The sequence below is a fragment of the Sabethes cyaneus genome, chromosome 1 (assembly GCF_943734655.1).
Source record: "Sabethes cyaneus chromosome 1, idSabCyanKW18_F2, whole genome shotgun sequence".
Taxonomy (NCBI): domain Eukaryota; kingdom Metazoa; phylum Arthropoda; class Insecta; order Diptera; family Culicidae; genus Sabethes; species Sabethes cyaneus.
Window position 1 is genome coordinate 130,617,938 of NC_071353.1, and position 27,168 is coordinate 130,645,105.

The following is a 27,168-nucleotide window of genomic DNA, read 5'->3' on the forward strand; positions in this document are numbered from 1 at the left end:
AATTACGGGGTTAGTGCAACAGTTTTACTAACTCTACCACCTAGTCGATATTCAAACATACAACGACTGGTGTGTTAGACCAGCATCGTACCTCGCAACTAACTGAGTGGTCGCTAAGTGGATGCATCGCTGGCAGTTATCGTTCGAGTCGGTGTGCAGGCTCACCGTTTATACATCATTTCCATGTCTGGGCGTTCATTTACCCGACGATGATCTTGATGTCCCGTGACGAACAGCTGTCGTACGTTACCTCCAGCGGTACATAGAACGCTTCCTTCTCGTCAGTCAATACAATTCTCGCCGAGTCAATACATTTCGTTATTCAGCTGCGCACTCCGAATCAGACACTGTCGAGAGCCGCTCCTAACCCGGAGTACAACCGCGCACTTTGTTGAGGAATCGGTCAAGCCACAAAGAGCCGCCCCTGTCGTGGGAACAGACGTTCAAGTCTGACTAGGTTATTCAACGTTACTACACACTACAGACTCTGCATTCGAGTGAGTACCTCCTTCCCTGTCGGTATATGACCTTATTTTCCACCTAGGTTGGTTACCTGATCTCCGCTAAGGATGCTCGTATTTCGGCTGATACCACGAAGTTGCTGAATAAGGGGCTAAGGACCTCTACTATGGGGTCTATTTTATACCTGCAGGTACGCAAGCCATCGATGTTACGCATTATCCAGCCGTTCACTAACCAATCGTGGGCCAGTTTTAAAGCAAATACTGTATCCTCATTTGCTGGCGTTGATGGTTGTGCCACATCTTCACTCCCATCCTGTTATGCCTTTAATTGCAGTCTATTAAAAACTAAACCGTTTTAATTTTTCAATTTATTTTTCCACGTTAGTAACACTTAGGCATAACGGACGTTAGGCATAATTTGCAAAACTACGCTTTCCTATTAATACGCACTTGAGTCAATCATCGCTTCGTCGCAATACAATAAGAACCGCGGCCGCCCAGTTAATATGAATTGGCATAATGTTGTAATCTCGTTTACCATAAAAACATTGGAATAAATATAAGGGACCATTTGGCAGGCAACCATTTGGCATAACGACCTGTTGATATAATTCCGTAAAAAATATTTTATGACTTTTCGTAGATGATTCGGGCTGGTACCAAATAGCCGAAACCCAAATGGTCGAATAAAATACAGCCGGAATACGAATGGCCGAATTTCAACAATTGTCACAGAAGCGTGAAATTGTATTTGGCCGAATCGCGAAAGCTCGAACCCCTTTCGAGACTGTGCCAACATAAAAAGAACTTATTCAAAATGCCTAAGTAACTGTTTGGTAGAAAAGAAACACGAATTGGAAGGTAGTCAACAAATAACTTTATTTGAACGAAAAATAAAATTAGTCACACAACTATTTACTACAAAGCACGCTTCAAGAATGCCTTCATTTAGCGCTTAATAAAATGTTTGTTGCTCATTTTCATCTATTTACCGAGTTAGTAGCAAATGTTTTCTAGATGGTTCAGAGCGAGATGACCGCAGGTCGCGAGTGTCCGCCGGTGACCCGCCGTCGGAAGCGCCAAAGGCCACAAAATTCCGAAATTTTATTTGGCCGAATCACGAATAGCCGAACCCCTGTATGACCGAATCACAAAAGGCCGAAACTCGAAAGACCGAACCCCTACCTGGCTGAAAGAATCTCGTCGAAAAATATTTTCTCGACGAATGTTGATAAAAATAACGTTTTCAAGGTAATTGTTGTGCTATTTAAGCTATCTTCAAAATAATAAAAGGTTAGGTATGTTTGTGCGTTTTAGAAAAATGTCAAATAATAAAAGAAAAATGCATTCCGTACAATGTGCCTGAATTTTGTCTTATTCTTATAAAAACTGGACACACACATTCCACATCTTATTTTTTTATTTTGTATAATATTTGCATATCTGTAGTTGTAGAAATCTCCTCTATTTAGGGGTACGCATTTGCCTAAGTTTACTGACTACTAGAGATTTATCTCTTAGCTGAGTCCGTAGGCGCGGTAGCGAGTAATGACAGTATAAAACAGGTCGCGACCTACGAATATTTTCTATGACGTTCAGCAATTCGTGTGGCGGCCGGACGTTTGTGATTCGACCTTTCCTAGGTTATCCGACTCACTCTATATGCAATGTTTTTTTTAAACTGACTCGATTGCACCTCTTGCAAGCTAACGGCAGATTATATGCTTATGCTTTCCGCATATTATACTTATCGTCAAATATGCCTATTGTCCATTATGTCTACCGTACTTTATGTCTAACGTCCATTATGCCTAATGTTCAATTTCCGTATGCCTAATGCGGTACACCCGTTATATATCACTAAAAGTTATGATATCTCAGTACCTATAAGCATTTCGCAGCCACAATTTTGGTAAATAAACTGGCCGTAGTCGATTTATAATAATATTGTAAATTTAATGCGCAAACTCGCTGGTATGCCTGATTGCGGGAATGTTGAAAAATTAGCTTTGCAGATAAAGATATTTGCTATCTACATACTGTTTGGCTGGTTCGAATGTTCTGTGCGTCCATCTTGAATGTGTTTTGACATTGACGTAGTACAATAATTGGTTCTACTGGTGTTGAATCACTATCGTACAAATTAATGATTCATAATAATGGGTAAGGATTCCGATATGATAACACATTATTCATGTTTGCCTTGGCTAGGTTTCATTGACGCATGCTATATGTACTAATGTGATTGAATATATGCATTCAACTATTATCTTGGGTAAAATTGCAGTTAAATTGGGCCTGTCTTAAAACAATCTGCACTAATTTTTGAATTTTTTTTATAAAAGCAATTTTGCGTAGATTATTTTGTGTGATTTTATTAAATAGTAGTAAAATTTACCTTTGTTTCACTGTTAAAGTGAGATTGATGTCTTCAGAGGTCTTCATAAACAAACTGTACAACATTTTTCAATTGATTCTTATAGGTTTTTGTTCACTGAATTCAGAAAAAATAATAAAAATTGTCCAGTTTTCTAGCAAAACTTGTTGAATAGTCTTGAATCTTGAAACGATGGTTCTACAATTGATGAAGGGACGGTACGGGAAAGAAATGAAAATTTTGGTGAAGGAGGGGAAGAGCGGAAAGGAAGGGGGGGGGGGGGGGGGTATTGGTAGCTATGCTTGACAAGTAGTCATTTTGACTCCTACCTTTTGTCCAATGCTGGAAGGTGCATGAGTCGAACCAAGCTGTAATCTGAGAGAGATCCGGTTATAATCTCAGATTACAGCTTGGTTCGACTCATGCACCTTCCAGCATTGGACAAAAGGTAGGAGTCAAAATGACTACTTGTCAAGCATAGCTACCAATACCCCCCCCCCCCCCTTCCTTTCCGCTCTTCCCCTCCTTCACCAAAATTTTCATTTCTTTCCCGTACCGTCCCTTCATCAATTGTAGAACCATCGTTTCAAAAAAATATTAATATATGTATGACCTCATTCCAAGGTCAAGACTAAAAACTTGAGATTAGACTTGAATCTTGGTTTTACACATATAACAGTAGAAATCAAATAATATAACAAACTTTAAAGGCCATACCAGCATAAATGTTAAAATAATGCGGTACTCAATTCAGGAAGTTTGATTTTAGATTACATGCAGTTGCACAAATGTTACATACATGACTTTTACGTATTTCGAATGAGCGTAAATGAGTGCAACAGCCCTGTTTTGAAGGAAACAAAATTGAAATTGTTTAAAACGAAATATTTTAGTCCAGTAGTATTTGTTGTGTTGATTGAGAAAGAATTTGCGAAATTTGCTTGTTTGGGTGTATTTATTACGCATCAGTGGTATTGATTTTTTCATCGGTTTTGTGAGTTTTCCATACTAAAAGCGAATTTTGCAAAAAAAAATGGGCATCAGATTTAGATTCAGCACCTTGAAAAACATAGAATTCTCCTGAATTATCTCAAGCATTAGAAATTTTTTGCAGACCTGTGTTATTGATAATTACCGATATTAAAATCTCGACAAATTTTGGCTCAACAAATGCTCATTTTACTTTTCTGAAAATTGGCTAAGCAGTTTATAAAGAAACATTTGGCTAAGCAGGTTATAAAGAAGTATTGGCTAAGCAGGTTATAAAGAAACATTCCTCGATTGAGACCAGTTTCTCGATGTTTTTGTCCACAATTCGCTGTCGGTCTCCGGTTTTTACCAATCAGCCGTTTCGAATTAATCCAATGTGCTGCGCGCGATCGTTTGTCGCGACATGGCTCATGTTCTTGTATTCCATTTATAGAATAATTTTTTTCCTACAGTCACTAAAACACCCGAAAGGCATGAACTAAGTTGAGGCGCGGAGAAGTTAGCACAGCAGTGCCATGCTAGTGTGGCACGCGAACAGCAGCGCAGTCTGCAACAACACCAACACTTGGAACGACGCAAATGTTGCACATTCGTTTTGGTACGCGCAGCCAACCTATTAACCTATTGCAAGCGCGTTGTTTTAGGGAATGTTCGGAATAGTTTTAAATTAAGTATCGTGGTAGAATCTAATCTCACCAAAAAAGAATTCATGTTTATAAATCTTGTTTCCGCGGGACTTAATGGGTTAAACCACGATCGCGCCCCTTGAGTAGATTCCCGCAGCTACACTTCGCCAAGATGTTCTATATGGTCACGGTTTCCTCGTCGCGCTCGCCTGGCTAGGTGCACCCCGATTTTCTCATACATTTTGTATGTATAGAATGGTCGAACCGCGGTCGCGGTCGCGGTCGTTCCACACTGGATACCGCTTAACAAACAAAAACAACTAAGTAGTCACTTTTGATCGGTCTTGCTGTGCAGAACACACACACGTCAGGTCTAGATCTTCGAGAGAGTCATCGATGCGCGTTGGATAAGGATCGATCGTTTAATCGCCGTCGCCGCAGCAAGGTTGGCTGAAAGGATAGCGTCACCATTGGCGACCGTAAAGCCTGCGGTGTTCATCCGGAAAACAGTGCATTCCAGTGGAATTCCATCGGCCTTGGGTTGGCTTGGCGTGGTGAGTCAATTTCCGCGCAACGAGGGGTTCGCGGTTGATCGGCGCGTGATGTTCGTAGTGACAGGCTAAAGACGACAGACTGTGTGAATGCTATTTTTGGAGTTGTTCCCCAAATAGGAAGGCAAAGAAACTCATTTGGTTGGGACTTGGGACTACTCCTTCGGGCAGCTGTGCAAAGAAGGGAAGAAAAACAAGAGTGAGTGACGTTCCCGCCACGGCGCGACGGACGCAACGAGAAGAGAGTCTGTGAACTCAGGGCGTCGCACGTACGTACGCCTCGCAGCAAACCAAACCAACCGTACGCGGTGTTGTCGATCAAGGCAAAAGATCAAATGAGATCACGTTTAATTGAGATCGGAGCAACAAAATTTGCTTGCCTTAAAGAACCGTGTCTAGGTGCGCTTGTTCCGAGTTTTTTTTGTTAATATGTGCTGTAAATTAAGTGTTCGATGAACAACAGCTGAGAACTTGTTTTTGTGCCGACGCGACGCGACGTAATGTACAGTCAGTCTCGAGTGTCATTAAAGGTGCGTAATTTTCATGACCTAATAGCCTTGCTGTTGAACGAGTGACAAATTTATGAAAAGTTCTGAAAGTGATTCATAAGTAAGTGATGACATTGCATTGCATTACTGGAACAGTTTAGATTGGAATGTTGCCACAAACAATCGCCAGTGAAGCATAAAAGGTAAATTGTGGTGTGAAGAATTCAATCGTTATTACTTTCTTGTATATTCTACACTAGTCCAGTGTACTTAATATAAAATCATTATATTTGTCTTAATAATGAGGAATTGAGCCTTTCTGGTTGTCTGTGGTCTGTTTGATATAAAATTTGCTAGTCTATTAGAAACAATTTTAGTTAATAGTGTATTTTTGTAAACAACTTTCAGTTTTGCTTAAAGCCTTTTGAAGTTTCATTGGTAAAACGTCCTCTGAAAATCATTAGCGTCGTAAACAATTGATGTTCAAATTTAGTTCTACACCGCTAAGAATGATGTTTACAAAAATAAAACTAAATTTTATACTATGACGCAGATCCGTCCGACTTAAAAAAAAACAATTTATTAATTATTTTTCTTCAACCTTTGTATAAAAGTTCAAGATTAGTCATTGCTGTCACCTCATAGATAAATTTGGATTGTTAAGGAATATCCAGTCTGGTGAATCATCAGTGTATGGGCTAAGAAAGGTTCCAGTCATAATCCTTTAAATGATGCTAGTCAGATTGTTTATGATAGTATTCACAAATATTAAACTATTGTGAGATTAGAATCTTGCAAGTTGCTGAATTTGCTCTTTTTTTTCCCAAAGAATGAAATCTGCCTGCTAGGTACTAGGTTCTAGGTGGGCTAAAATGGATAATTTTTAAGCGTGTAAACGACTTTTCGTGTACCCCAATGCAGTGAGCAATTTTGGAAAGTGAAGAAGTGTCTGATGTGAAGCATGATTATTTAGATGAACTGAAAAATTTCGACATAGACCAAATATATATCGGGGTGATGGCTGGTGCGGTTTGCATCCATGATATTTCGGTTGGTACCGATTGTTTTACTAACTAAACTACCGCCGCGAGCTATATTAGATAGTCTAATACCTAATTTTGTTTTATTCTCTCAATTTTATCATACCCCGTGAACCCACCCAATAGTAAACAAACCCGTTGTCTTATGATAACATTCAGCACCCGCTGTGTAACGAATTCGCTGAAAAAAACTTAAATATGATTTCTGTGTCAATCTGTGATGCATTAGCACAGTTTGGCAGTATTGCAAAAACATAAATAAATAATTTTTATTCTAATCCTACTTGGTTAGATCCTTTGCATTTCCATTTTATAACAATCCGAATCCTAATCCCAATCGCTACCCGATCCTAATTCCAATTCTGTATCTAATTCCGATCCCGGTCCCAATCATAATTATTATTTCAATCTCAATACAAATTCCGTTTCCAATCCTGGTCCTGACTCTATTTAACCCTTTAACGGGCAACATCTTTAAAACGATGCAATCAAGCTAATGACTATTTTTTCATGGAAGTACATTCAAAAACAGCTCATGAGCTGATTTTCGTGCAAAAATAATTGTCTGGAGGAGTGCCAGGTCAAAAAAAGTCTAATTTCTCATCTTATTTCCCCATGTCTAACGCTCTATCCAGATATTTTTTGAATTCAGGTATATTACAAAATTGAAATGAAGCATGCAAATTATACATACAAAAATTTCAATTATCAATCATTTTGTTTTAGATGTCCTTTATTTTAAAAGTAAAGATATTCCCATTTCGAGCAACAATTTTTTTTTCGGAATTTTCCTGAATTTTTGTTTTTATTAGATGATAACTTTTGAATGCATGGTCAAAATGTTGTAATAATAATATCAAAATGTCTAGAAATCTGTTCTGAACACATTTTTCATATTGTCAATTCTAAACAAATCACATATGTGGCTTTGGAGTCTACAGCCGTCCTAGCCCGGTAGAGGGCTAAGGATACCAATCTCAAATCTCAATGTTAATTCCATTCCCGATGTCGATCCCAATGCCAATCCCAATTCCAATACAGATCCCAATCCCAACCAGTGATGGTAAAAATTCAAAATCTCAAAACTCATCAAAAATCAAAATCAACTGAGAATCATGTCAAGTTGATCCTATACAGATAAAATCACACGTGTGTTTTTCTGTTTTCATAGCAAGAAGCGCAAAACTCGTAGGGTATGTTGCTGCTTCGTCGTAATTGCCTATTTCCGTCCTATCCAACACAAATTATTAAAAAAAATTTTTAATTTAAAAAAAAATCAGCATTTTTATGACTTACAATGCAAAATTAGTTATTCCCTAATTCCCTTTAGTTCGTTTTCTATCATACACGATCAATCAAAGTGAGCTGAGATCTATTTAAATGCTTTTTATCATTAAAGAAGTCCTACCAGCCAAATTTCCTACGCTTTTTCGTGCGACGAAGAAGAAAATGTCGACTAATCGTTTTAATTTCCGTCATTCATAAATGAAAATAACTCATGCAAGGCATTGTCGTTATTCTACAGCCAGGAAAACTTGCCTGACCTGCAGACATTTTACAGAACAACATTTGTCATACCGTCCTACACAAATACATGCGCGTTAGCTTCGTAAACATTGTTGTGATTTTTAGTTCGGACGATGAAAAATTTTGTTGGACGAATTTTAAAACGATAGGACGAATTTAAGAAATAAAGTCAGTTGCGTAATTTCAATAATATGCTTTAATATTCGCTTGTCAGTAATTTCAAAGTTCACGGATCGGAAGGTGAGTGTGTTTTAGTCAAATCAGCACAAGAACTTTTGGAGTATTCATTGAATCCATACAACAAATGATGAAAATTAGAATGGCTTTACTTACTATAACGGGAATTAGAAATAAACCCTACATATTTCTTCCCGCTTGATCACATTCTGCTTTGCTTCAACTGCATTTAAATACACATTTAAATTACATGTTTATCTAATTCTTATTAGGATTTTTACTTTCTAGTTAAGAAAATGTCGATTCCCGCAAAGGAAAAATGTAAATTCCGCCAATATGTTTGCCATCTTAATTCATGAATGTGTGCGGCATTTTTGCCTGCTGATGTTTTCTCTGACGGTAGATTCTCCTTCGCTCTCTGATTCGTTGTACGAAATGCCAGCTGTGGAAGAATTAAGCAAAATGGTCACAGCTGAATTTGGCTCACATCGCTTAGCAACAGAGACATCGCGTATAATAGCGAGAGAAATTGATATGTGAGATTGGCGCTTGTGATCAAGGATGAAATTTCATGTGCTTGAAATCTCATTGATTTTTTTGCTGCTTTAAATTTCTCAGCACTGATCCCAACGATCTTAATCACAATCCTAATCTCAATCCTAATTCCAATCCCTATCCCAATCACAATCCAGAATCACAATCTCGCTTCCAACTCTTATTCTGAGCCTGATCCCGAGCACAATTTCAATTCCAGTCACAATTCTAATCCATTCGTCCACTCGGGCCACTCGGGATTATTGTGGTGAGCAAAAGTAAAGCCAGTTGGTCTAGAGGTACGATTCTAACCCAACAAGCCAGTCGTAGATTCGAATCTTGGCTGGGAGAGGCGGTTAGGGTCAATAGGATCGTATCATTAGGTCCTGTACTCTAACAGGTTGCTACGAAGTATGTCGAATAAGAATAGAAGGTCAAGTTTCGAAACCGGTATGTAGCACATAAGCTTTACTTAAGCAACGCTCGAGAAATTCTGTGTCGCTCTTATTTATCCAAACTGGGCGATCCGCGGATCGAATTAAGGTATAATTGGAGATACTTACAACTGAATTCGAATTCACTTCTCCTCCTAGGCCCTGTGCAACGCAGGTAGTGACGAATTTTTGAACCCCAGCAGACTGGACAAAAGGGAGACTCCACAATTCCCTTATTAAGCGTGCGACGTACTTCAAACTCCACCAACACAGGCGGTTTAAGTTATTTTTAGACACAAATTGTGCCCTTCCCTCCGTCTATTGTAGTCAAACCACCGGGCGAGAGGTTCTAATATAACTTGTCACTTCAATGACCCTCCCTTACTTAATGTTATGCTCTTTTCCCTTCACGCCTGGTCCCATTCTGGTGGATCCTATCAACATCTTTGTTTCATTCTCCTACTGTACTGTACGTTAATTGTAAAAAAACTACCGTTATAAAAATTTAATCATTTACCTGACCTCATTAACAGTCAAGACAAAAACATCTGACTTTTTTGTTTAGGGAGCTGGCGTTCTGGTTACTTCGGCAATGTTGTATAATATGTAAAAACAAGAAACTTTACTGAAAAAAAGAATTTTATAGCTCCATCGGGTGCAAAGTTATAGCGTATTTTCATTAGTAGTACTTTAAAAATTGGTTTTTCATACCTTTGTTAGATGTATATTTCAAGAGTATACTGTTCTAGGCAATTATCAAAACACACGTTTTTTATGAATACTCCAAATCTCTAGGACCTTTTTTTGCAACTCCGTCGCATTTTTGAAATTAATGTCCCATAATTACGGTACGGCCAAAGTGTAAGTTATCGGTTAGCCTCAGCCGCGAGCGTTGCTGAGACTCCCTGAAACAAGCCTCAGGGTCGGCACGCCTAGGATAAACTCCAATGATTAACGTTTCACAAACTTATTTCTTCATCTTCTGGACTTTCCTTCACCCACTTTCTTTACCTATCTAACCTGTACTTTTTCTTTTGTGGGGGCCCTTTTTTCAACAATCACAGCCTGCACCATTTTTTCCGATTTCCACCAATCGCGGTCGCACGTGATCGCCACTTCCGGTCTGGTTGTACGTAGATCTTGTCCACCAGGGGCCCTTGCCGTTACTTCTGCGTCGGGTGAAGGGTCACTCTAACGTCTTGGTGCACAGTCTTTACCGATGCGCCAAAGAATTGTTGGCTACACCGAAGACAGTGGTTGAATTTAAACGAACACTGCGGTAGAATGGGACAAGTGGAAGAATAAAGTCAATACTGTTCCTCTGACCTTAGGTTATACACTACAAACTTGTATAAGAGACAAAGGGGGGAGGGGGAGGTCATAAATCCAGAACGCTTTGACCGAATCAGCACTGCTTGGTTGACAAATAGGGGGGCATAACTTCGAAAAGCCTGGATGGTTCTTCATCAAACTTGGAACACATGTTTTTTTGGCATAACGTAATCAGCACGAGGGTGTTGATGAAAGGGGGAGAGGTCATAACTCCGAAATGCCTGGACGATTCTTCATCAAACTTAGTACATGTGGTCCTTGACATAAGGGAATCAGCGCTGGGGGGATAACAAAAAGCGGGTCTCTAACAAGGGGAGGTCTAAATAACTACAGGGGATTGCGTTTCTTTTGCATTTAGATAAGGAAAAGGGGTATATTTCGTCTCCGTTATAGATAGGAAAGAAACAAAAGAGAGAGACGGTCTCTTACAAGGGGAGGAAGGTTCAAATGGGTAAAGGGGTGCGTTTCTCTTGCATGTGGAACGATTGCAGTTGTGCAACGGTAGATTGCCGTTGTGGACTGGATTTCTGAATGGGGGAATAGGGTGGCCATTAACAAGAGGGATGCTCAAAAACGTAAAGAAGGCTCTGTCGATTTATACGGATTACAGAGAAGAACACAGAATTACAAGTGGCTGGGGGAGAACAGGAAAGAAGCTGACAGAGGGACACATTTAAATAAAGAAAAACGGGTTTTGTTTCTGCTACAAAACTCTCAGAGGTGGATGATACTATATTATAAGAAAAGATCAGATCTATCACTAATGTTTAGAAGTAGTTCTGTCTAATGAACCTGTTTTTTGCGTCCTTGAGATAAATTAACTTGCAGTGGAAGCTGCAATAATGAAAGAAAAACATTTGGCTATAGGCTCCTAATCTCTGTTACAGAATAGAAGTCAAGCTTTGTAAAAACATTCATAGGAGAATCATGAAAGTTGGGATTAAATTAAAGATGGCAACTGAATAATTGTAGAGAATGAAATCAGAATATTCCCAAACCGCATGTTCTTTAATTGTTTTAGGTACATTTTTTTCTGGGTGTCCTAGAATTGCTACAGGCCATGTGAATTTTGACCCATAAATGTGGTCAGGCTTGATTTGCTCTTTTTACTTTAGTTTTGCTCTTTTGACTACAGCATCTCAGTCAAACAAAATTCGAAACAGTGATGCAAAGGTCAATTGTAGAGTTGATTATTATCTACAATATTGTTGAAGAAAGTATAGTTTTATTTTTTATAATTATGGCGCTATGGGGCAGATACCCCACTGGTAACCAAAAGAGGACTCTTTTTGATACCAATGGCATTGCAGCTCTGTAACGCTATAAATACAAAAGATTAAACCATACTTTCTTCAATAATATTGTAGGTAATAAGTAACTCTTCATTTGTCCTATAAATCACTTTTTCGAATTATGTTTGGCTGAGGCGCTGTAGTCAAAAGAGCAAAAAAGATGTAAAAAGAGCAAATCAACCCTGAATGTGGTTTTAACTCGCTATAAAAAATGTTAGTTAAAATATGGTTGAAATAAGTAATCAAATATTACATCATCAGATAAACGTAAAATAATGTATTTTGCAGTACGACGATTCATTGAGTGATTCATAATTATGAAACGACTGTACTGGTTTGCTCACTTATATGTCATTTCATGTATGAAGATAATTGCACATTTAGCTAGTGTATACGAATATGTCGTCTATGTTAGAGAAGTTGCGATAGCCTAAAGAAGGTGTATGGAAATCTTACTACTCAATTTTCAAACTTCAAACATTAGTAATATACGATGTTTTCTCCTATGCGAATCATTTCGTAGAGAAATTTATGATCCATTGACGCTGAAATTTGATTAATCCGTCAAGAAATGGATGACCCATAAGCGCTTCAAACGTGACCCACGTTAAGATTTTTATTTTACACACTTACCTTTCTGTAAATGTAAATGTCTGTACGTCAATATGTTTTGAAGGTGAAAAAATGAAACTGTCAAAACTAACTCTGTCCGCTCAAAATTACAACTAATCCCCTAACAAAATCCTGGACGTTGTTTTTGGAAGTAAACTTTGACGGTCGATGCTGTAGGTCCTAAATCTGCTCTATTTGGGCTGAACGCTAGACCAATTGGACACAATTTTAGGTAGGTAGAGATGGTTCGGAAGTTCAATAAAATTGTTTTTCAAACTCTTAACATCACTAATCGTTGCCGTATTTGTTTGAATTATTATGTTCAACAGACTTTGTTGTTTTTGTGATATTCATTCATGGGAGAATAGTCCAGCAGTTTCCAGAATGTAGCACTGACTATTTATAAGTACAGACGAGATAGTTTTGCGCTTGTTCATTCAAACATTACCATGTAATTACGTAAATATTTACAAATGCTAGCTCACCTCAAGTCTAGCCTCTGCGCGCGTTAGCACATGGTTCGTGATAATGTATTTAGTGAAGTGAACCGCAAACGAAAAATGCAGCAGTTAGGAAAAAAAACCTTTACGATTCCTGGAAAATGTAATTGCACGTTCGTCTACGTTCCGCGTTCCAGAATCAAAGCGCACTCATTCCGATTAATGTTAACGTCTCTCTGCTCTGCTGCATTACAGTGAAAAAGTTTTTTGTCTCTTTCCCGAATACATGCATCGGTGCATCGCCGGAAAAATGGCTTTGGTCTAGGGATTTTCACCGTGCTTTTGCTTTACGGCAGCAGACGAATGAAACGACCTATTTTTTCGAGGCAGACTCGACTGTTTCCGTTCTGTTTTCGGTTGTCGAATAAATCTATTCCAAGCAAGCAAGCCAGCAGCTTGCCGATTCACTTTAGTCCTGGTAGGTAATTGGCAGAGTTTTAATTATCCTAGAAAACATTCCATAAAATTGCAATAAAGTTGAGTTGAGATCTCAATTTTACAACGTTATATAAATTATAAATAATTAACACGTAGCGATTTAAATTAGGAGCTCCGCTGTGTACATAAAATAAATTTAGACCAATTACCTATTCTTTTCGAAATAACCAAACATTAATTGAATGATTATTTTGAAATAAGGCCTACGTGATATACGTAAGCCTGTTCATAGGTTGTTGTCTGTTTTCCAGAAATAACACATATATCAACACTTGTTAATCCATATTGCATAAATTAGACGGGAGTGAGTAGTGGACGTGAACGCGGACGCGGATAGTGAATGTCGATAAGATAGCCCAAACAGTAGCGATTTGTTCGATTTCTGATCATCAAACGTGTTATTGACTAACACGTGCCGCACACTACTGGTGAACGCATTCCTTCACGTCTGACGCTCTATAGTGATTGGGAGGAATTCCAATTAGTCGAAACTGTCTGAGTGGAGGTTTCGAACAAAATATCCGATAGTGGATCGAGTATTATACATACTTCTGCGTAGTAAAGTTTGCTATGCCAGGTAACGTAATTGTAATTCTATTATTAATTTAATTATGATGGTTGTTAAAACAACATCAATTCAAATGTGAAATTTTGTAACAAAAATTTTATTTCTATACTAATTTTTATACATCAACACATTTTCAAACACTTTGTTGCTCGGCACTTTACTTTACTTTACCTCTCAGGCCCTCAGTTTTCTCACACCTAGCGTGCGAAGAATAAAAAAGCAAGGTCTCTAATGAAAGTCATTAACCCATCTGGGTGGAGTTGTCGAACCGATCGACCAAAGCATGATATCGACAGTTTCTTAATTCCTCTGCCACAGAGAAGCGCTCGGTTCTCCTGGTGGGAATCCAATTCCACGCTTGGTTGGTGATCAGCCGATGAGTTAGCAAGCTTTAGCAATGATCGATCGTTAAAAGATATGACGGCAGTTACCTTTAGTTCTTTGGACTTTTTCCAGTGGTAAACAAACGACTAATAGAAATATTTCCATTGTTCGTTCTCTCAATTCGCAGATTGTGATAACGGACCAACCACCCCGATCCCGGTGGGTACCCCTCGTAACAGTGGAAGCAGCACTGCTAGCAGCACCGCAGGTGGCATCAACTGCACGCCAACCAACGCCACCGGAGGCACTCCAGTGAACGCTGCTCAATCGGCGGCACAAAGCGACAGCGGCGGTAAATCAGCCACCGAAAACGGGGCCGGCGAGAAAGCTGTTACCCCCGGGGCTCCGGGATCTTCCGGCCATAAAGGCAGCATCCGGGGCAACAAACTGGCCCGCCGGGCTCGGTCCTTCAAGGACGACTTTCTGGAAAAGATCTCGCAGATCCGAACGCCGAACAGCACGATGACGAGGTAAGAGTAATGACGATTTTGTATGATATAAATTGTGTGACCTGGTTGCCGACATATTTATTTATTATGATCAAATATGGTGCCACACACTATGTTTCGTATGTTGATATTTGGAAGCATCGATCATATATGTGCGTGACGATATATTTTGGAAAATTTTCTTCAACAAGTTATGTCTTATTGTCTGTGAAGTTGCTTTGCATTTCTCTGAAATTTTACATGCCACAAACCGATAAGCAAAAAATTACTAAAACATTCGTGTACCAACCGAAAAAGCGTGGGTGTGAGCCCCACCTGCCATTACACAACATCCACACAACGAGTTACATGCATGTACGCGATAAGAGAAAATGGAATTTTTCAAAATTCATATAGGTTTGGGCATACATTCAGGAAGGAGCTCTAAATTTCATGGAATTTTGTACAGGGTAGACGCACCATTAGTGGTGGTAGCACCAGTAGTGGTGGAAATTCGAATTATTCCATTATTTTTGCAGATTTTGGTACAAGTTTGATACTTATCAAATAACTGTTACTGGTAGTTCGATACTTATCAAACTTGTACCAATATCTGCAATAATAATGGAATAATTCAAGTTTCCGCCACTACTGGTACTACCACCACTAATGGCGCGTCTACCCTACGGGTTGAATTTATGGACTTACTAATCAATGTATAAAAATTTCGAGGTCTCCGGATTTTCCCGGAAAACTTTTAAGGGAATTTCTCTAATTTTCTCGGTGATTCCTTACTTTAATAGTTCAGTTTTGGCCTCGTAGAAAAAACATGTTTTCATAAAAATATAAAAAATTGCTCTCTTAGTACTTCATATCTCAGGAATCAAGCATCGAGAGCAAATGTACTTTTATGAAATTTGTAAGTGACTTTTCTTGACCATCCAGGGAAATTATCTCGAAAAAAATTTTCAAAGAAAAGTCTCATTTTTTTAATTCCATAGTTTTTACTGACAAAAATTTTATAAGTGGCACTTTGCGTCAATCCAAATAAAGTGGTAGCCAGCCCGCGCAGTCTGGTGAATATGGTGGGTAAGATAAAACTTCGCAGTCGCTTTTCTGCATGTATTTTTTTGGCACCAAGTGATTTCGCAACCTCATCTTGTGTTTGGCACAAATTTTTATTGTGTGGTGTCTCCATTTCTTCGTCTTTAAAACTTTTTTTTAACCACACCACGCTTTGTTTGTTCTTAATGTTAAGATTCACTATTTTCGAGGTGCTGTGACCACTCGAATAACTTTGTTCTGGAAAGAGCCAAGCTGAAGACGCTGGATTTACCGCACTTTCACCCCTATTCTGTATTTCGAACGAATCTTTATTTCGTTCGAATTGTTTCGAACGAGATGTTTTGCTGGCGGGAATTTCGTTCGAAAAAACTCTCGTTCGAAAAAACTTTCGTTCGAAATATAGAATAGCGGTGTTTATATTTGGAGATGTTATACATCTTAGCATGCGCTCAGCTATAATGTCCAAACTGGAGGTAGTTCTAAATGATTGTGATCGTTATATCTATAACGTAAACCGTTACATTTCCCGTCGCCACCTGCAGAAAAACCTTCTTGGATGCCCCTTTCGAAGTTTTTATGCATTGAGAACGTGAATTTATCTTTTATTCTATTCTTTATGATTAGAAATAGTTAAAATTATTTCCAGGAATCCTTTATTGTGGCTGTGTTGGTATTAATAAGATAATAAGATAAGATAATAAGATTTAGAACGTGCATTTATCTTCATAGATTAATTCAGCGCCAGGGTCCATCGTACCTCTACGACAAACTGACAGCTGTCCAAGCACTTCGAACGCGGGGTTTTATAGTTCCTACTCAGCGGACTTCATTGTATGGAAACACTTTTTTCTTGAGAGGTGTGATAGATTGGAACGCACAGCCTACTGCTTTAAAACAGATGACTTCAGAAGCAATGTATAAAATAGCTGCCAAAAATTGTTTTGCTTTATTATGATATGTTGTAGTTAGATGAGATAGTGATGTGTTGCTAGAACAAAGTAATCCTAAATTTGATTTTTCTTCATTTATCCGTAAATGACACGAATAAGACTTGTCTTACGTCATATATGTTCAATAAACTAAACTATTTATTTATTTAGTTGTACTTTTCATCCTAAGACATAGCCTCATGGATAAAATTTCTCGATTTAATTCGGTTCGGGACCGCTGCTATCCAATTTCTTGGACACCGTGTACTCGCTGCGTTCCTGGTTGTCTCGTTCTTACTGTATTTGTAGTTAGCACCATCTTCGTAGAATACTCCAGCATTCCGGTATTTTTCCAACATACCCTACACACCGTATCCGTTCGGCTTTAGCCTGCTTTTGGATACTGGGCTTGATGTAGAGCTGCGCGAGTTCATGGTTCATTCTCCGCTTCCATACTTCGCCCTCCTTTACGCTACCGAAGATCATTTTAGGCGCTCGTTGTTCGAAAACTCCGAGCGCGCGCAAGCCCTGTTTGAACTCGAGTATTGTTAAAATTTTGTGCCTGTAGAGAACAATCGGTCTAATGAGCGCCTTGTACGGGGTTCTTCGCATTGCATTCCATCGTGGCAGCTGCAGAAAATCCCTAGCTCTAAGAATTGGGTCGGAGTATACAGGTTTAGTTAACCTGGGTGTCCCCTAAAATGATTCTAATTACAAAAGTAGCTTTTAAGCGTTGGTACGTCTCCTTTCAAGCGTCTTCAAATTAAGTAAGCGCCAGCGTTCCTCATATAGCGTAGACTTGTGGGATTATGCCATGGAAGACTGCGCGGGGCATAGTGTAGGAATTAGTAACCAATTTATTTCGCAAAATTTGGAACAGTACAGCAACGTTCCAAATTTTGCGCACTAAATTGGTTACTAAGGACACCAAATCACGGCCTAAATTAGCCGTACCAGTGAGTAACAGTATGACTGAAGACAGTAGAGGTTACCGAACTCCTTAGCGAGTTCAAAAATAAACTCAAGTTGCTTATTAGCTCTGGAGATAATGTTATTATAGTGTATATGGAAGGTTAGTGCGCTATCCACCACGACACCAAGATTACAGACATGACAGACACACTGTAACAAATATCTTATCATGTTGTAGCTAAAAGCGATAGGTTTCTTTTTACGGTGGAAGTTTATGGCGAAACATTTCAAGATACCGATTCTTCAAAACATTTCAAATGTTCTAATCACCTTAACGATTTTTACATCGCTAGCATAAAGGAGCCAACAGTCGTGTGGTAAGAGAGCTGACAGTTCATTTGCGAAAAAAGAATAGATCAATCAGTGGTCTTTTGTTGCTCCCTTGTGGTACGCCAGAGAGGTTGCAGAATATATCGGAAATCTCGGAAGCGATTTTCACACTTAGCCTACGGTGTGTTAGATACGAGTGTAACCAATTACAGAACGATGGAAAATTTCTTAAGCCTTGTAAGGAGAATACCGTGATTAACCCGATCAAGTGTTGCTTTCAGGTTCGTGTAAATTTCATCAATTTCCACATCTTCATTCATGTTACGTAAGCTGGACGTGACGAAATCAATATGATTCGTAGAGGCTGAACCTCGAGAGACTGAATTATCTCGAGCACCTTAGAGTACAGCATAATGTAATCCCTCGGTTGTTTTCAACGTTGCAATTATCAACCTTCTTCTTTACTAAATATTTTTATAGGGAAAGGAACCAGAAATTTTTCGGATTCTTTTGAAGGATTCCTTGCATTCCTAGAGTATACTGTTCATACAGAAGACGGTTGAAGGGTCGAAACTCACTATAAGCACGGTCAATGGCTATAAATGCTCGCAGAGCAGAAGACCTTACATGCTTCAAACGACGAATATGCGCATTTCCCAATGCAGGCTTGAAAGCGGGTCGGCGTATCGGAACATAATCGATAATCAAACTGTTCATAGTGCGAATAAATCGAACAAAAGTAGATAAGTAGCATAGATTACCAATCGACCTGCGTAATTGCTGTGACTAAGCCATTAAAATCTGTTCTACGGATGTCTAATTTTAATTATTTTTTGTCAAGCCATGGAAACAGAAATTAAACTGAGAGACTAGGACACCCGTTTACAGGAACATTTCAAACTAAACCGGACTGGTTCTAGTTACCAAACAGCGGCGTTGAGTCATTCGCTAGATGAGAATACATATTTCCAGCTGGGTTGAGATGTTTGCTAATACGCCTAACGTCGTTCATTCGACTGGGAGGTAAATAGATTACACCAATGCTCAGAGAACGATTGGCTACCAGGACATTTACCCGTAGAGTGTTGAATTGGGGAAGGATCAGTGGTGCAACGCAGCTTGTTGTAGATGGCGACCAAAACATCACAGCCACGGGATTTTCTGCGAGGTTGTTGTTGTTGTTGTTTGTTTGATTATAGTCACTTTAACCAGCTTGGGCCATTCGTGACTTCTGCGGGGTTGGGATTTGAACCCGAGTCCTCGGCGTGAGAGGCGTGAATGCTAACCACTACGCCGGGACTGACCCTTCTGCGAGGTGTGCACACGTCTAGCGAGGAAAATGCGCTGTCAAGGTTTTCATTAAAACGATTATACTGAAGTATATCGACTCTGTTACAGAAATAAAAAATCGTCGATTTTGCTTCGCAGTCCACGCACGTTCTGGTAGTAAATCAGCACCGGATTGGAGTAGTTCTGCACAGAGCTGAAAGCGGAGACTGCGTCATCGGAATAATTTTCAGAGGAGTTGTCGTTATTGCATGGCCTAGAATTTTGGAAGCCTAAAGTGGTATGCTACGACAAGTGGGACTGGATTGATTAACTGAGAGATCAACATGTGAAGGGACGCTTGGGCCACCAGAAAGGGAAGTTTGTATGAGGGAATAATCACACTTTGATACTTGTCAAGCGTTGGGTTTCGAAGGCTTCATTCCGCACAATCTGCTGAAAAACTGCTGCAGAGGTACAAAAGCCTCTATGAGATTAAAAACATAGATTCCCAGCATCCGGTTGATCGGCGGCCAAGAAGCGGCGGTAGAGTTAGGATCAACTACGTTCCCGAAGATCCTGGTGCTACTACAGAAACCGAGGTTTTCGCAGAAGTTATTGTGATCCCTGGAGTGACAGGGAGACAAGCGGTGAGAGGAGTTTGATGGTATTTTGAACCGACATCTTTAGACTATCCGTGTACGATTTCAATGGCCGGTGGCTTCGTGCTTCTAAGGGCCGGCTGCGTGTCAAAGAATTTTTGATGTTTGGGTTTATAAGCCTGGATTCTTGCAGGTGAATTCTCAAAAAATATTTTTGTTGTAGCTTGTTTTAGAAATTGTCATTGAACAGGTGAATAAACCATGAAAATTGTTAATCTGATTCTCACATATTCGTCCATGTAAAATTGTAAACAACATAGTATCACTGATGATAAATGAGGCGCCTCCATCCAATCGTAAAAAAACTGGAACGCATGGTTATTTTTAACTTTGTAATACAAAGATAAATATGTTGGAGGACTACCAGCATTTTTGTTACCCACCGTAATTAGTGCTAACCTAACACATATTGGCAGTTACAGAACATAACAAGGACATCACTTTTCTTATCAGTTCTGAATTCTTCTGCAAATTACTGCGTATAATATCTACATGGAATTGTCATTGCTTTTTGATGGTTAGTTAGATGTGTTATTGTTCGTAGGAAGCGAATTGTCCAGCAACTAGAGCTATTTATTTGCCTTTGCAATCTTCGTTGCCATATATCATCATTCTCAGCTGACCGTGATATTTGCTTGTATAGATTAGATAAAAAATTCTCATTCACCGTACGATCGTCTAGCACCGGACATATGCACATTTCTATCATTTAATCAAAACAAATCAGAAATCTTGCATCAAATATGTTTTTACTTACTTGCAAAATTCGTACTGAGTAAACAACCGATCACATGAAGTTATTGATGATAATCCAGTGAATAACACTCATTCTTTCTGATTTGTCATATTTCTTTTTCCCCCACTTTGCTCAAAGCGATTACTGCAATCAGTAGTGTATCAACCGTAGAGTATCCTACTGCTGGTAATTTCACCACTTACAAACCGACTGCGAAATAAATACCGCCCTGTGATGGCACCAGGACGGTATAAAATCAAGCGCCTCGGCGCAGCAATTCGCGTACCTGAGTCGAGTGTCTTAGATACAGTCAAGGTGTTAGTCACCATCGTCGGTTGTCTACGGAAGATTGTTTCCATTTTAAAATCAACCATTTGCGCTAAAGTTATGTATCTGTTTCTTTCCAAATCTGCTGAACGTCGTCGTCCTAAATCGTTATCATCGACACGTCGTCGGGCTCGGTCTCGTCACATCAGGTCCCATTCGCCCAACAGTCCTCGCAGTGGCAGCACCAGCGCCGGTAGCCAGCGGAGCAGTGGAGGTGGCAAAGACGATCTGCTAACAGCCACCGGCAAACCGGTGCAGGATTTGGCCTACCATGTACGCCAGGTGAAGAACGCTCTGACACACTTCAAGGATGTGATACTGAAAAACAAGCTGGAGATGCTCCCGGGCAATGGAACCGTAGTGCTAGAGTTGATTGCTAACGTTCACACGGGTGAGTACTTTGCGCTTTGTACTGACGTTTGCTTAATGGTTGGCTACCAGTTAGTTGGTGGTGTGCAATTATTATTTGTTTTGATGTACGAGAAGTAGTCCTGACTATTTTTTTACTGCTTGGTTCTCCAATTCGGGAACCACAATTTTCAGTTGCTTTAATTGTAATGTAATTGCTGGAAGAATAATTACGCTTGTTTACAATCGGAATTTAAATCGAAATTTAAAATTATAATTGTAATTTACTAAATATCTTCTTCGCAGCTCTTCAATCATACACGCTGAATGAAAACAGCAGCGCTCTGATCAATGCCACCAACCATGTGTACATGTCCCTTGGTAACTTGCTGAAGCTTTGTGACGAAGTGCTGCTAACAGCCGACAACGAGAATTGTCCCTCGCTCAGCAAAGAGAATGTAAAGGAAATTGTAGAACTGGTAGACAATGCCGTCAACAATCTGGTCAACCTGGCAAATGAAAAACTATCGGACAAAGCTGCAGGCAGCGCCGGCAACGCCAACCAGACGCACTCTTCCAATACCCTGCAGCGGCCAACGGTGGACATCGCCGGTCAGCGAACGTCGCTGCCGGACATTCCACTGACACCGCGGGAGCGGGACATTTTGGAGAAAACTTCGCTCAAAACCGTTCGCGCTTCCCACAGTACCGAAAGTATCCTACGCGATTCTAGTCCCCCGCCGAAGCCGCCACTTCCAGATCGTGGTCAGGATCCGCCTCCTTTGCCACCGAAGCGAAAGAGCCAGCACTCGAAAAACCACTCGTTTCACGAAACGTCCGACTGCAATTCAGATTCCGCCTTTTTGGGATGCGGAGGACTGGATCGGATGTCCCTACGGTCACGCTCTCCTGAGGATAACTCTAGTCTGCTGAGTGCCAGTGCAGGTTCGCTGGACTCGGCCCTTAATCATTCACGAGAGGAGGAAGAACTGCGAGCGCTTACCCATGACAAAACATCTCTGCGGTTAGGGCAAACTCCCGGTCACAACTCAAATGTGAGTAGCTACGAAATATATTCTTCTCTTAATTGTGGTTAATTTTCATGTAATTTCGCAGGTTTGGGACGAAGCGGACTGCAGTGGAATGCAGCTGTTGAGTGGTGGCGGTGTTATTGCAGCCGACAACACAGCTCTCAATAATCGTAACTCGAATGAATCGGGCTTCGAATCGATGTACTCACTGCGAATAAGCCGGGATCACCAGAGTAGTACAGCGTTCAAATCGGCTGCATACACTAGCAGTAGTAGTTCACAAATGCATAAGTCGGAATCGCTGATGGATGCTGTAAGTTCCGGAAAAATAATTTCCATGGTTAGCAGCCAGCAACAACAGCAGCAGCAACAACAACAGCAGCAACAGCATCAAAAGATTGATACTGTTGTGACGCAAGCCAGTGGAGACAGCGGAGATGTAGTATTGACTTCGACGACCACTACGGAGTTCACCAGTAGCCGTAGAGTGGAAAAGGCCAGCCTGTCGAAGGTTATACAGTATGGTAGCATTGAAGCAAACGATGAAGTGTTTGGAACTGAACATACTGATAAACCACCGGCGCTGCCGGTTAAGACCCGAACTCACAGTATAAGAAGAGAACGCCATCCGTCGATGTACGACAACGTCGATGAAACAGAACTGGAAAGAGGGTAAGTCGTTGGTTACACAAAAGAAAATGTTGAACCTAACATATCGATTTTAACGCGCCCATTCGTCGTTCGCAGTTCGCAGGATACCTTCAGCAATTGCTCGCTGCATCAGGCCGGCTTCCACACCCGACAGCAGTTGATCAACAATCTGCCGAGCAAACATATCAGTTTGATCGAACCGCGCCATATGAATCATTTCAGCGAAGAGCCACCACCTTTACCGCTAAAGAAACGGCACAGTAAGTATTGTTTACCTTACCGCATTGCGATCGAATGATTTATCTCCGGTCTGTCTGTCTCTTTGTTGTTGCCCAGTTTGTCACAATATAATGCCACTTCTAGAGGATTGTAATACCCTTCTTGAAGGCATCGATTGAAAGTTTACTTTTCGTTTCCAATATGTATGGTATTTTACTAATCCAAAAGATTGTAGATTACAATTGTTTGTATGTGGGAAAAGGTCTACTGAATCTTTACGGGATGCCATGTTGACTCGCGATTATCCTATTTTAACCAACCACATTTTTGCCATCCAAGTGCAAGTTTTTCAGGCCTGGCGGAAGAGAGTCAATAAATTTCTATAAAGTCAGATTGTTGTCATATTATCTGAGTTTAATTGTTGTTGGTTGCAGTATGCTTCCCTTGTTTTAGCTTTTTTTGCGTAAGGCCCACTTTTGCGATTGAATGAATTGAGAAGAACCTTTTGTGGTTGGCCTTGCGTCAGCTGCCATGAGATGATCCGTAACAGGAATATTGAATGCTTTGAACTCAAATACTGTGGAATGTACCTCCTCAGTGATTTCGGAATCCACCGTTATTAGCCAATCCGTTTCACAGAGGAAACGGCGGCTTTAATAATTGTCAAACCTCAAAACTCACTTTTATGCTCCAATTCCTGCTAATGGATTAGCACGCATTAGTCGTACAAATTACTTTTAAAGCGGCATGGCTATTAAAAGAGAAGTAGCTAGTGTTGCCTGTCAGTTCTTTCTGAAGCGCAAACTCAGCTCTAGACAAAATTTCAAAGATTTCAGCTTGAAAAAACGGTGGAGTAGCTACACAGCGAGAAAGACTTCTCCAATTTTAGTTAATGGCAGTAAACATTCGCATCCGTGCAACCTTCGTATAAGCAACCGTCGACATAGCAAACTACATTGACGGAAATTTTGATTTTCATGTAGCCTGACAACTACTCTTCTCCAAAAGGCACCTAATAGAACTATTATCATCACTCCTCTTCAGTAGAAAGTTATTTTAGAAAGCTCTATACGGAAAAGTACGGATGAGCGTTATATCGCTAGGAGCAAGAGCGAACTTGTCCTGAGCAATTATTTGCGACAACAATGAATCGCGGATGACTAACGGAACCATCTACAGACTGACAATGGCCAATCGTGTGCACGATTTTTCAGTAGAAATATCGGAAATATTCACAGATCATTCGAGCTTGGGATTAAAAATACATACTAAATACTTCACCTTGACCACAGCATTGACATGCGAATCATAAAAGCGCAAAGCACGAGCTCCACTGGTATTTCTACGTTTCACATCCCAGGTAACAATCTGGGTTTTATTACACTCTTATGATGGCATTTAAGACCAAAATTAGTCTTGAAGACAATCATAAGAATACATGAAACTCACATTGTTGCTTGGGATTGTTCATCCATCCATTAAGCGTCGCACGAATCATCTGCCACAGCTCCTCATATCGCTTAACTGAATCGAACGCCACCTTAAAATCCTCATAAAAATGATGAATCTGCAGGTTGAACTCCCAGAACTTGTCTAGTAACAGACGCAGGGTAGACATCTGATCCGTCGTGGAGCAACCCTAACGAAAATCAGGTTGTTACTTGCCGACAAAGGACTCCGCTAATGGTCTACAGTACAGGATACGGGAGATCACCGTATAGGCAGAATATAGCTATGTAATGCCTTGATAGTTTTACAAGTCGATGTCCTGGTTCAACAATAGGGCAAATGAAGCCATCCAACCGCTCATCCGGAATTTGTTCTTTCTCCCAGATCCTGACAATGATCCGGTGGATTGCTTGTAACAGTCACTCGCTCCCCCCTTTTAGAAGTTCAGCCGAGATACCGTCCTTCCCAACAGCCTTACTGTTTTTCAGCTCACTGATTGTCTTTTTAATCCCTTCCTGTATTGGTGGCTCCACAGGTCTCAGTTCCTATCCTGTTCTTGCTGATCTCCGTGTTTACCTTTCTATTCAACAGCATTTGGATGTGCTCCCTCTACCTGTCTTTCCACCTGTGGCCAGCACTATCATTCCACTATCATGCCTATAATGTATGGCAAAATTTCTGCATCATACCGTTTTGTAGAAATTCTGTGTCTCTGCTGGCAAATCGTTCGTCTGCACCGACGAGCACTTTCTCCTCGTACTCGTGTTTTTAGATGGTGGGTTCTTTTTTTCGCAGGTCTAGTCTCTATACCTTTCCCTGTTCTGATGTGTTGCTGCAGTGAGCACGGGACTCCTGGTTTGGTCCTTCTCACCTGTCACTCTCTGACATTCGGCATCAGGCTATCTTCCACGCGTCGTGCCTACCACTTATTTCTCACAGTTCAATGGCCCCTTGGAGGTTCCTGCACAGCTCCACAGCTCATGTATCTTCTTCCCTTTCTTCCTGCTATTTTGCGATTGGTTGATCAAGCTTCTGATGTATCCGCTGACACGCCATCTGCCGTCAAACACTGTCGACCGGCTTGCGCGAATCCTACACACGACGAGATAGTGGTCCGGGACGATTTTTGGTCCCCACAATAACCGTACACCGATGACATCAAAAAAGTGTTGATCGTCAATTAAGACATGATCGAACTGAACGCTAGAATCTCCATTTGAATGCTTCCAGGTATGTTTCCGAATATTAAGACGTGGGAAATAGGTGCTACAGGTGGCCATTTCTCTGGCCGCAGCAAAATTTATGAGCCTTAGACCATTATCATTGGTCGACAGATGAAGGCTATGTCTTCCAATAACAGGATGGAAGAATTCCTCCCTTCCTGTCATGTCATGTTTTGTTCAATATTGCAAATCGAGTGAGAAACCAACGATGCCTGCTCTGACGCGAGAGAGTATGAGAAGCATAGCATTCTACGCTTACCGCCGTTGCTCTGCCGTTGCTCTGTGGAGACATTCTGCTACCTACACACTCGCGAATGCACAGTCTCATATCGCCTTTCCGCATAACCCACTCGCGAGTCAAATAACCGCAGCTGTTAGCTAAATACACACTCGCCAAAAGTCGTTGCAGTGCATAAATAAATAAGAGCGAGAGTCCGAAAGGGATGTTTATGCCGGCATGTTCGCTAGAATGAGTACGCGTGTGTGAGAAAATTAGGCCATACCAGTGTGGGCTTTGTAACACTGGTTTTGTTTTGGTCACGTTCTGTTTGGGCACTCTCCATAGGTCCTCTTAAGCCAGTCATAGAACTTGTCCTTAACATAATCGAATTTATCATTTTCGGTGGGTATACGTTGATTAAGCTGCAGTTGAAGAATTTGCTCCTGATTCTCAACACGCATATATGTACGGTCATCTATGGGTCTTTACCAGATAACTCATTGCTTTTGCTTTACCAACAAACGAAACCGACTCCATGTTCTGCCTTGCTACCGCCACTGATAGTAGATGTGATATTTGAAGGAAGTGCCCGCAATAAGGGTTACTGCACGGAACTTCGGAACTTCGTTCCGTATTTCCATTTTCTTTACGTGGTAAATGAGAGTTTCGATATACTATCTGTCTATACCTAACCTTACCTTATATACCTTACCGATTGCGATACCTATCCACCTTTTCGCGTGCATAATGGCGGCTAGTGGGTACAACCTTCGGAAAATATTAGCATGCTTTTGGCAACTTTATTCCCGTCAGATTGACATTTCCACCCTTGATTGTTGTTGTACAACGATCAAGCGTACGTGAGCGGAGTTGCCAAAAGCAAATAAACATATTCGAAACGTGTACCCACTAGCCGCCATTAAGCGCACGAAAAGGTGAATATCCTGACGATAAGTCTGCCATCTTAGGTATAGCTTGCGGAAAACAGCACATCATATTCCTCCCGCACCTTCGAGGCAAACACTGTTTGAGCCGCTT

At 40.5% G+C, this 27,168-nt stretch overlaps 1 protein-coding gene across 4 annotated transcripts in view; it reads left to right on the forward strand.

Annotated features, from left to right (window-relative positions):
* Window positions 1-27,168, forward strand: part of LOC128734931 (guanine nucleotide-releasing factor 2) — a 116,232-nt gene that overhangs the window by 76,431 nt on the left and 12,633 nt on the right. For all 4 annotated transcript variants that reach the window (XM_053829542.1, XM_053829377.1, XM_053829460.1 and 1 more), the window contains 5 exons: window positions 14,462-14,804; window positions 21,139-21,380; window positions 21,644-22,392; window positions 22,454-23,040; window positions 23,116-23,279. In XM_053829542.1, coding sequence (XP_053685517.1) covers window positions 14,462-14,804; window positions 21,139-21,380; window positions 21,644-22,392; window positions 22,454-23,040; window positions 23,116-23,279 — 2,085 coding nt within the window. The remainder of the gene's footprint in view (window positions 1-14,461; window positions 14,805-21,138; window positions 21,381-21,643; window positions 22,393-22,453; window positions 23,041-23,115; window positions 23,280-27,168) is intronic.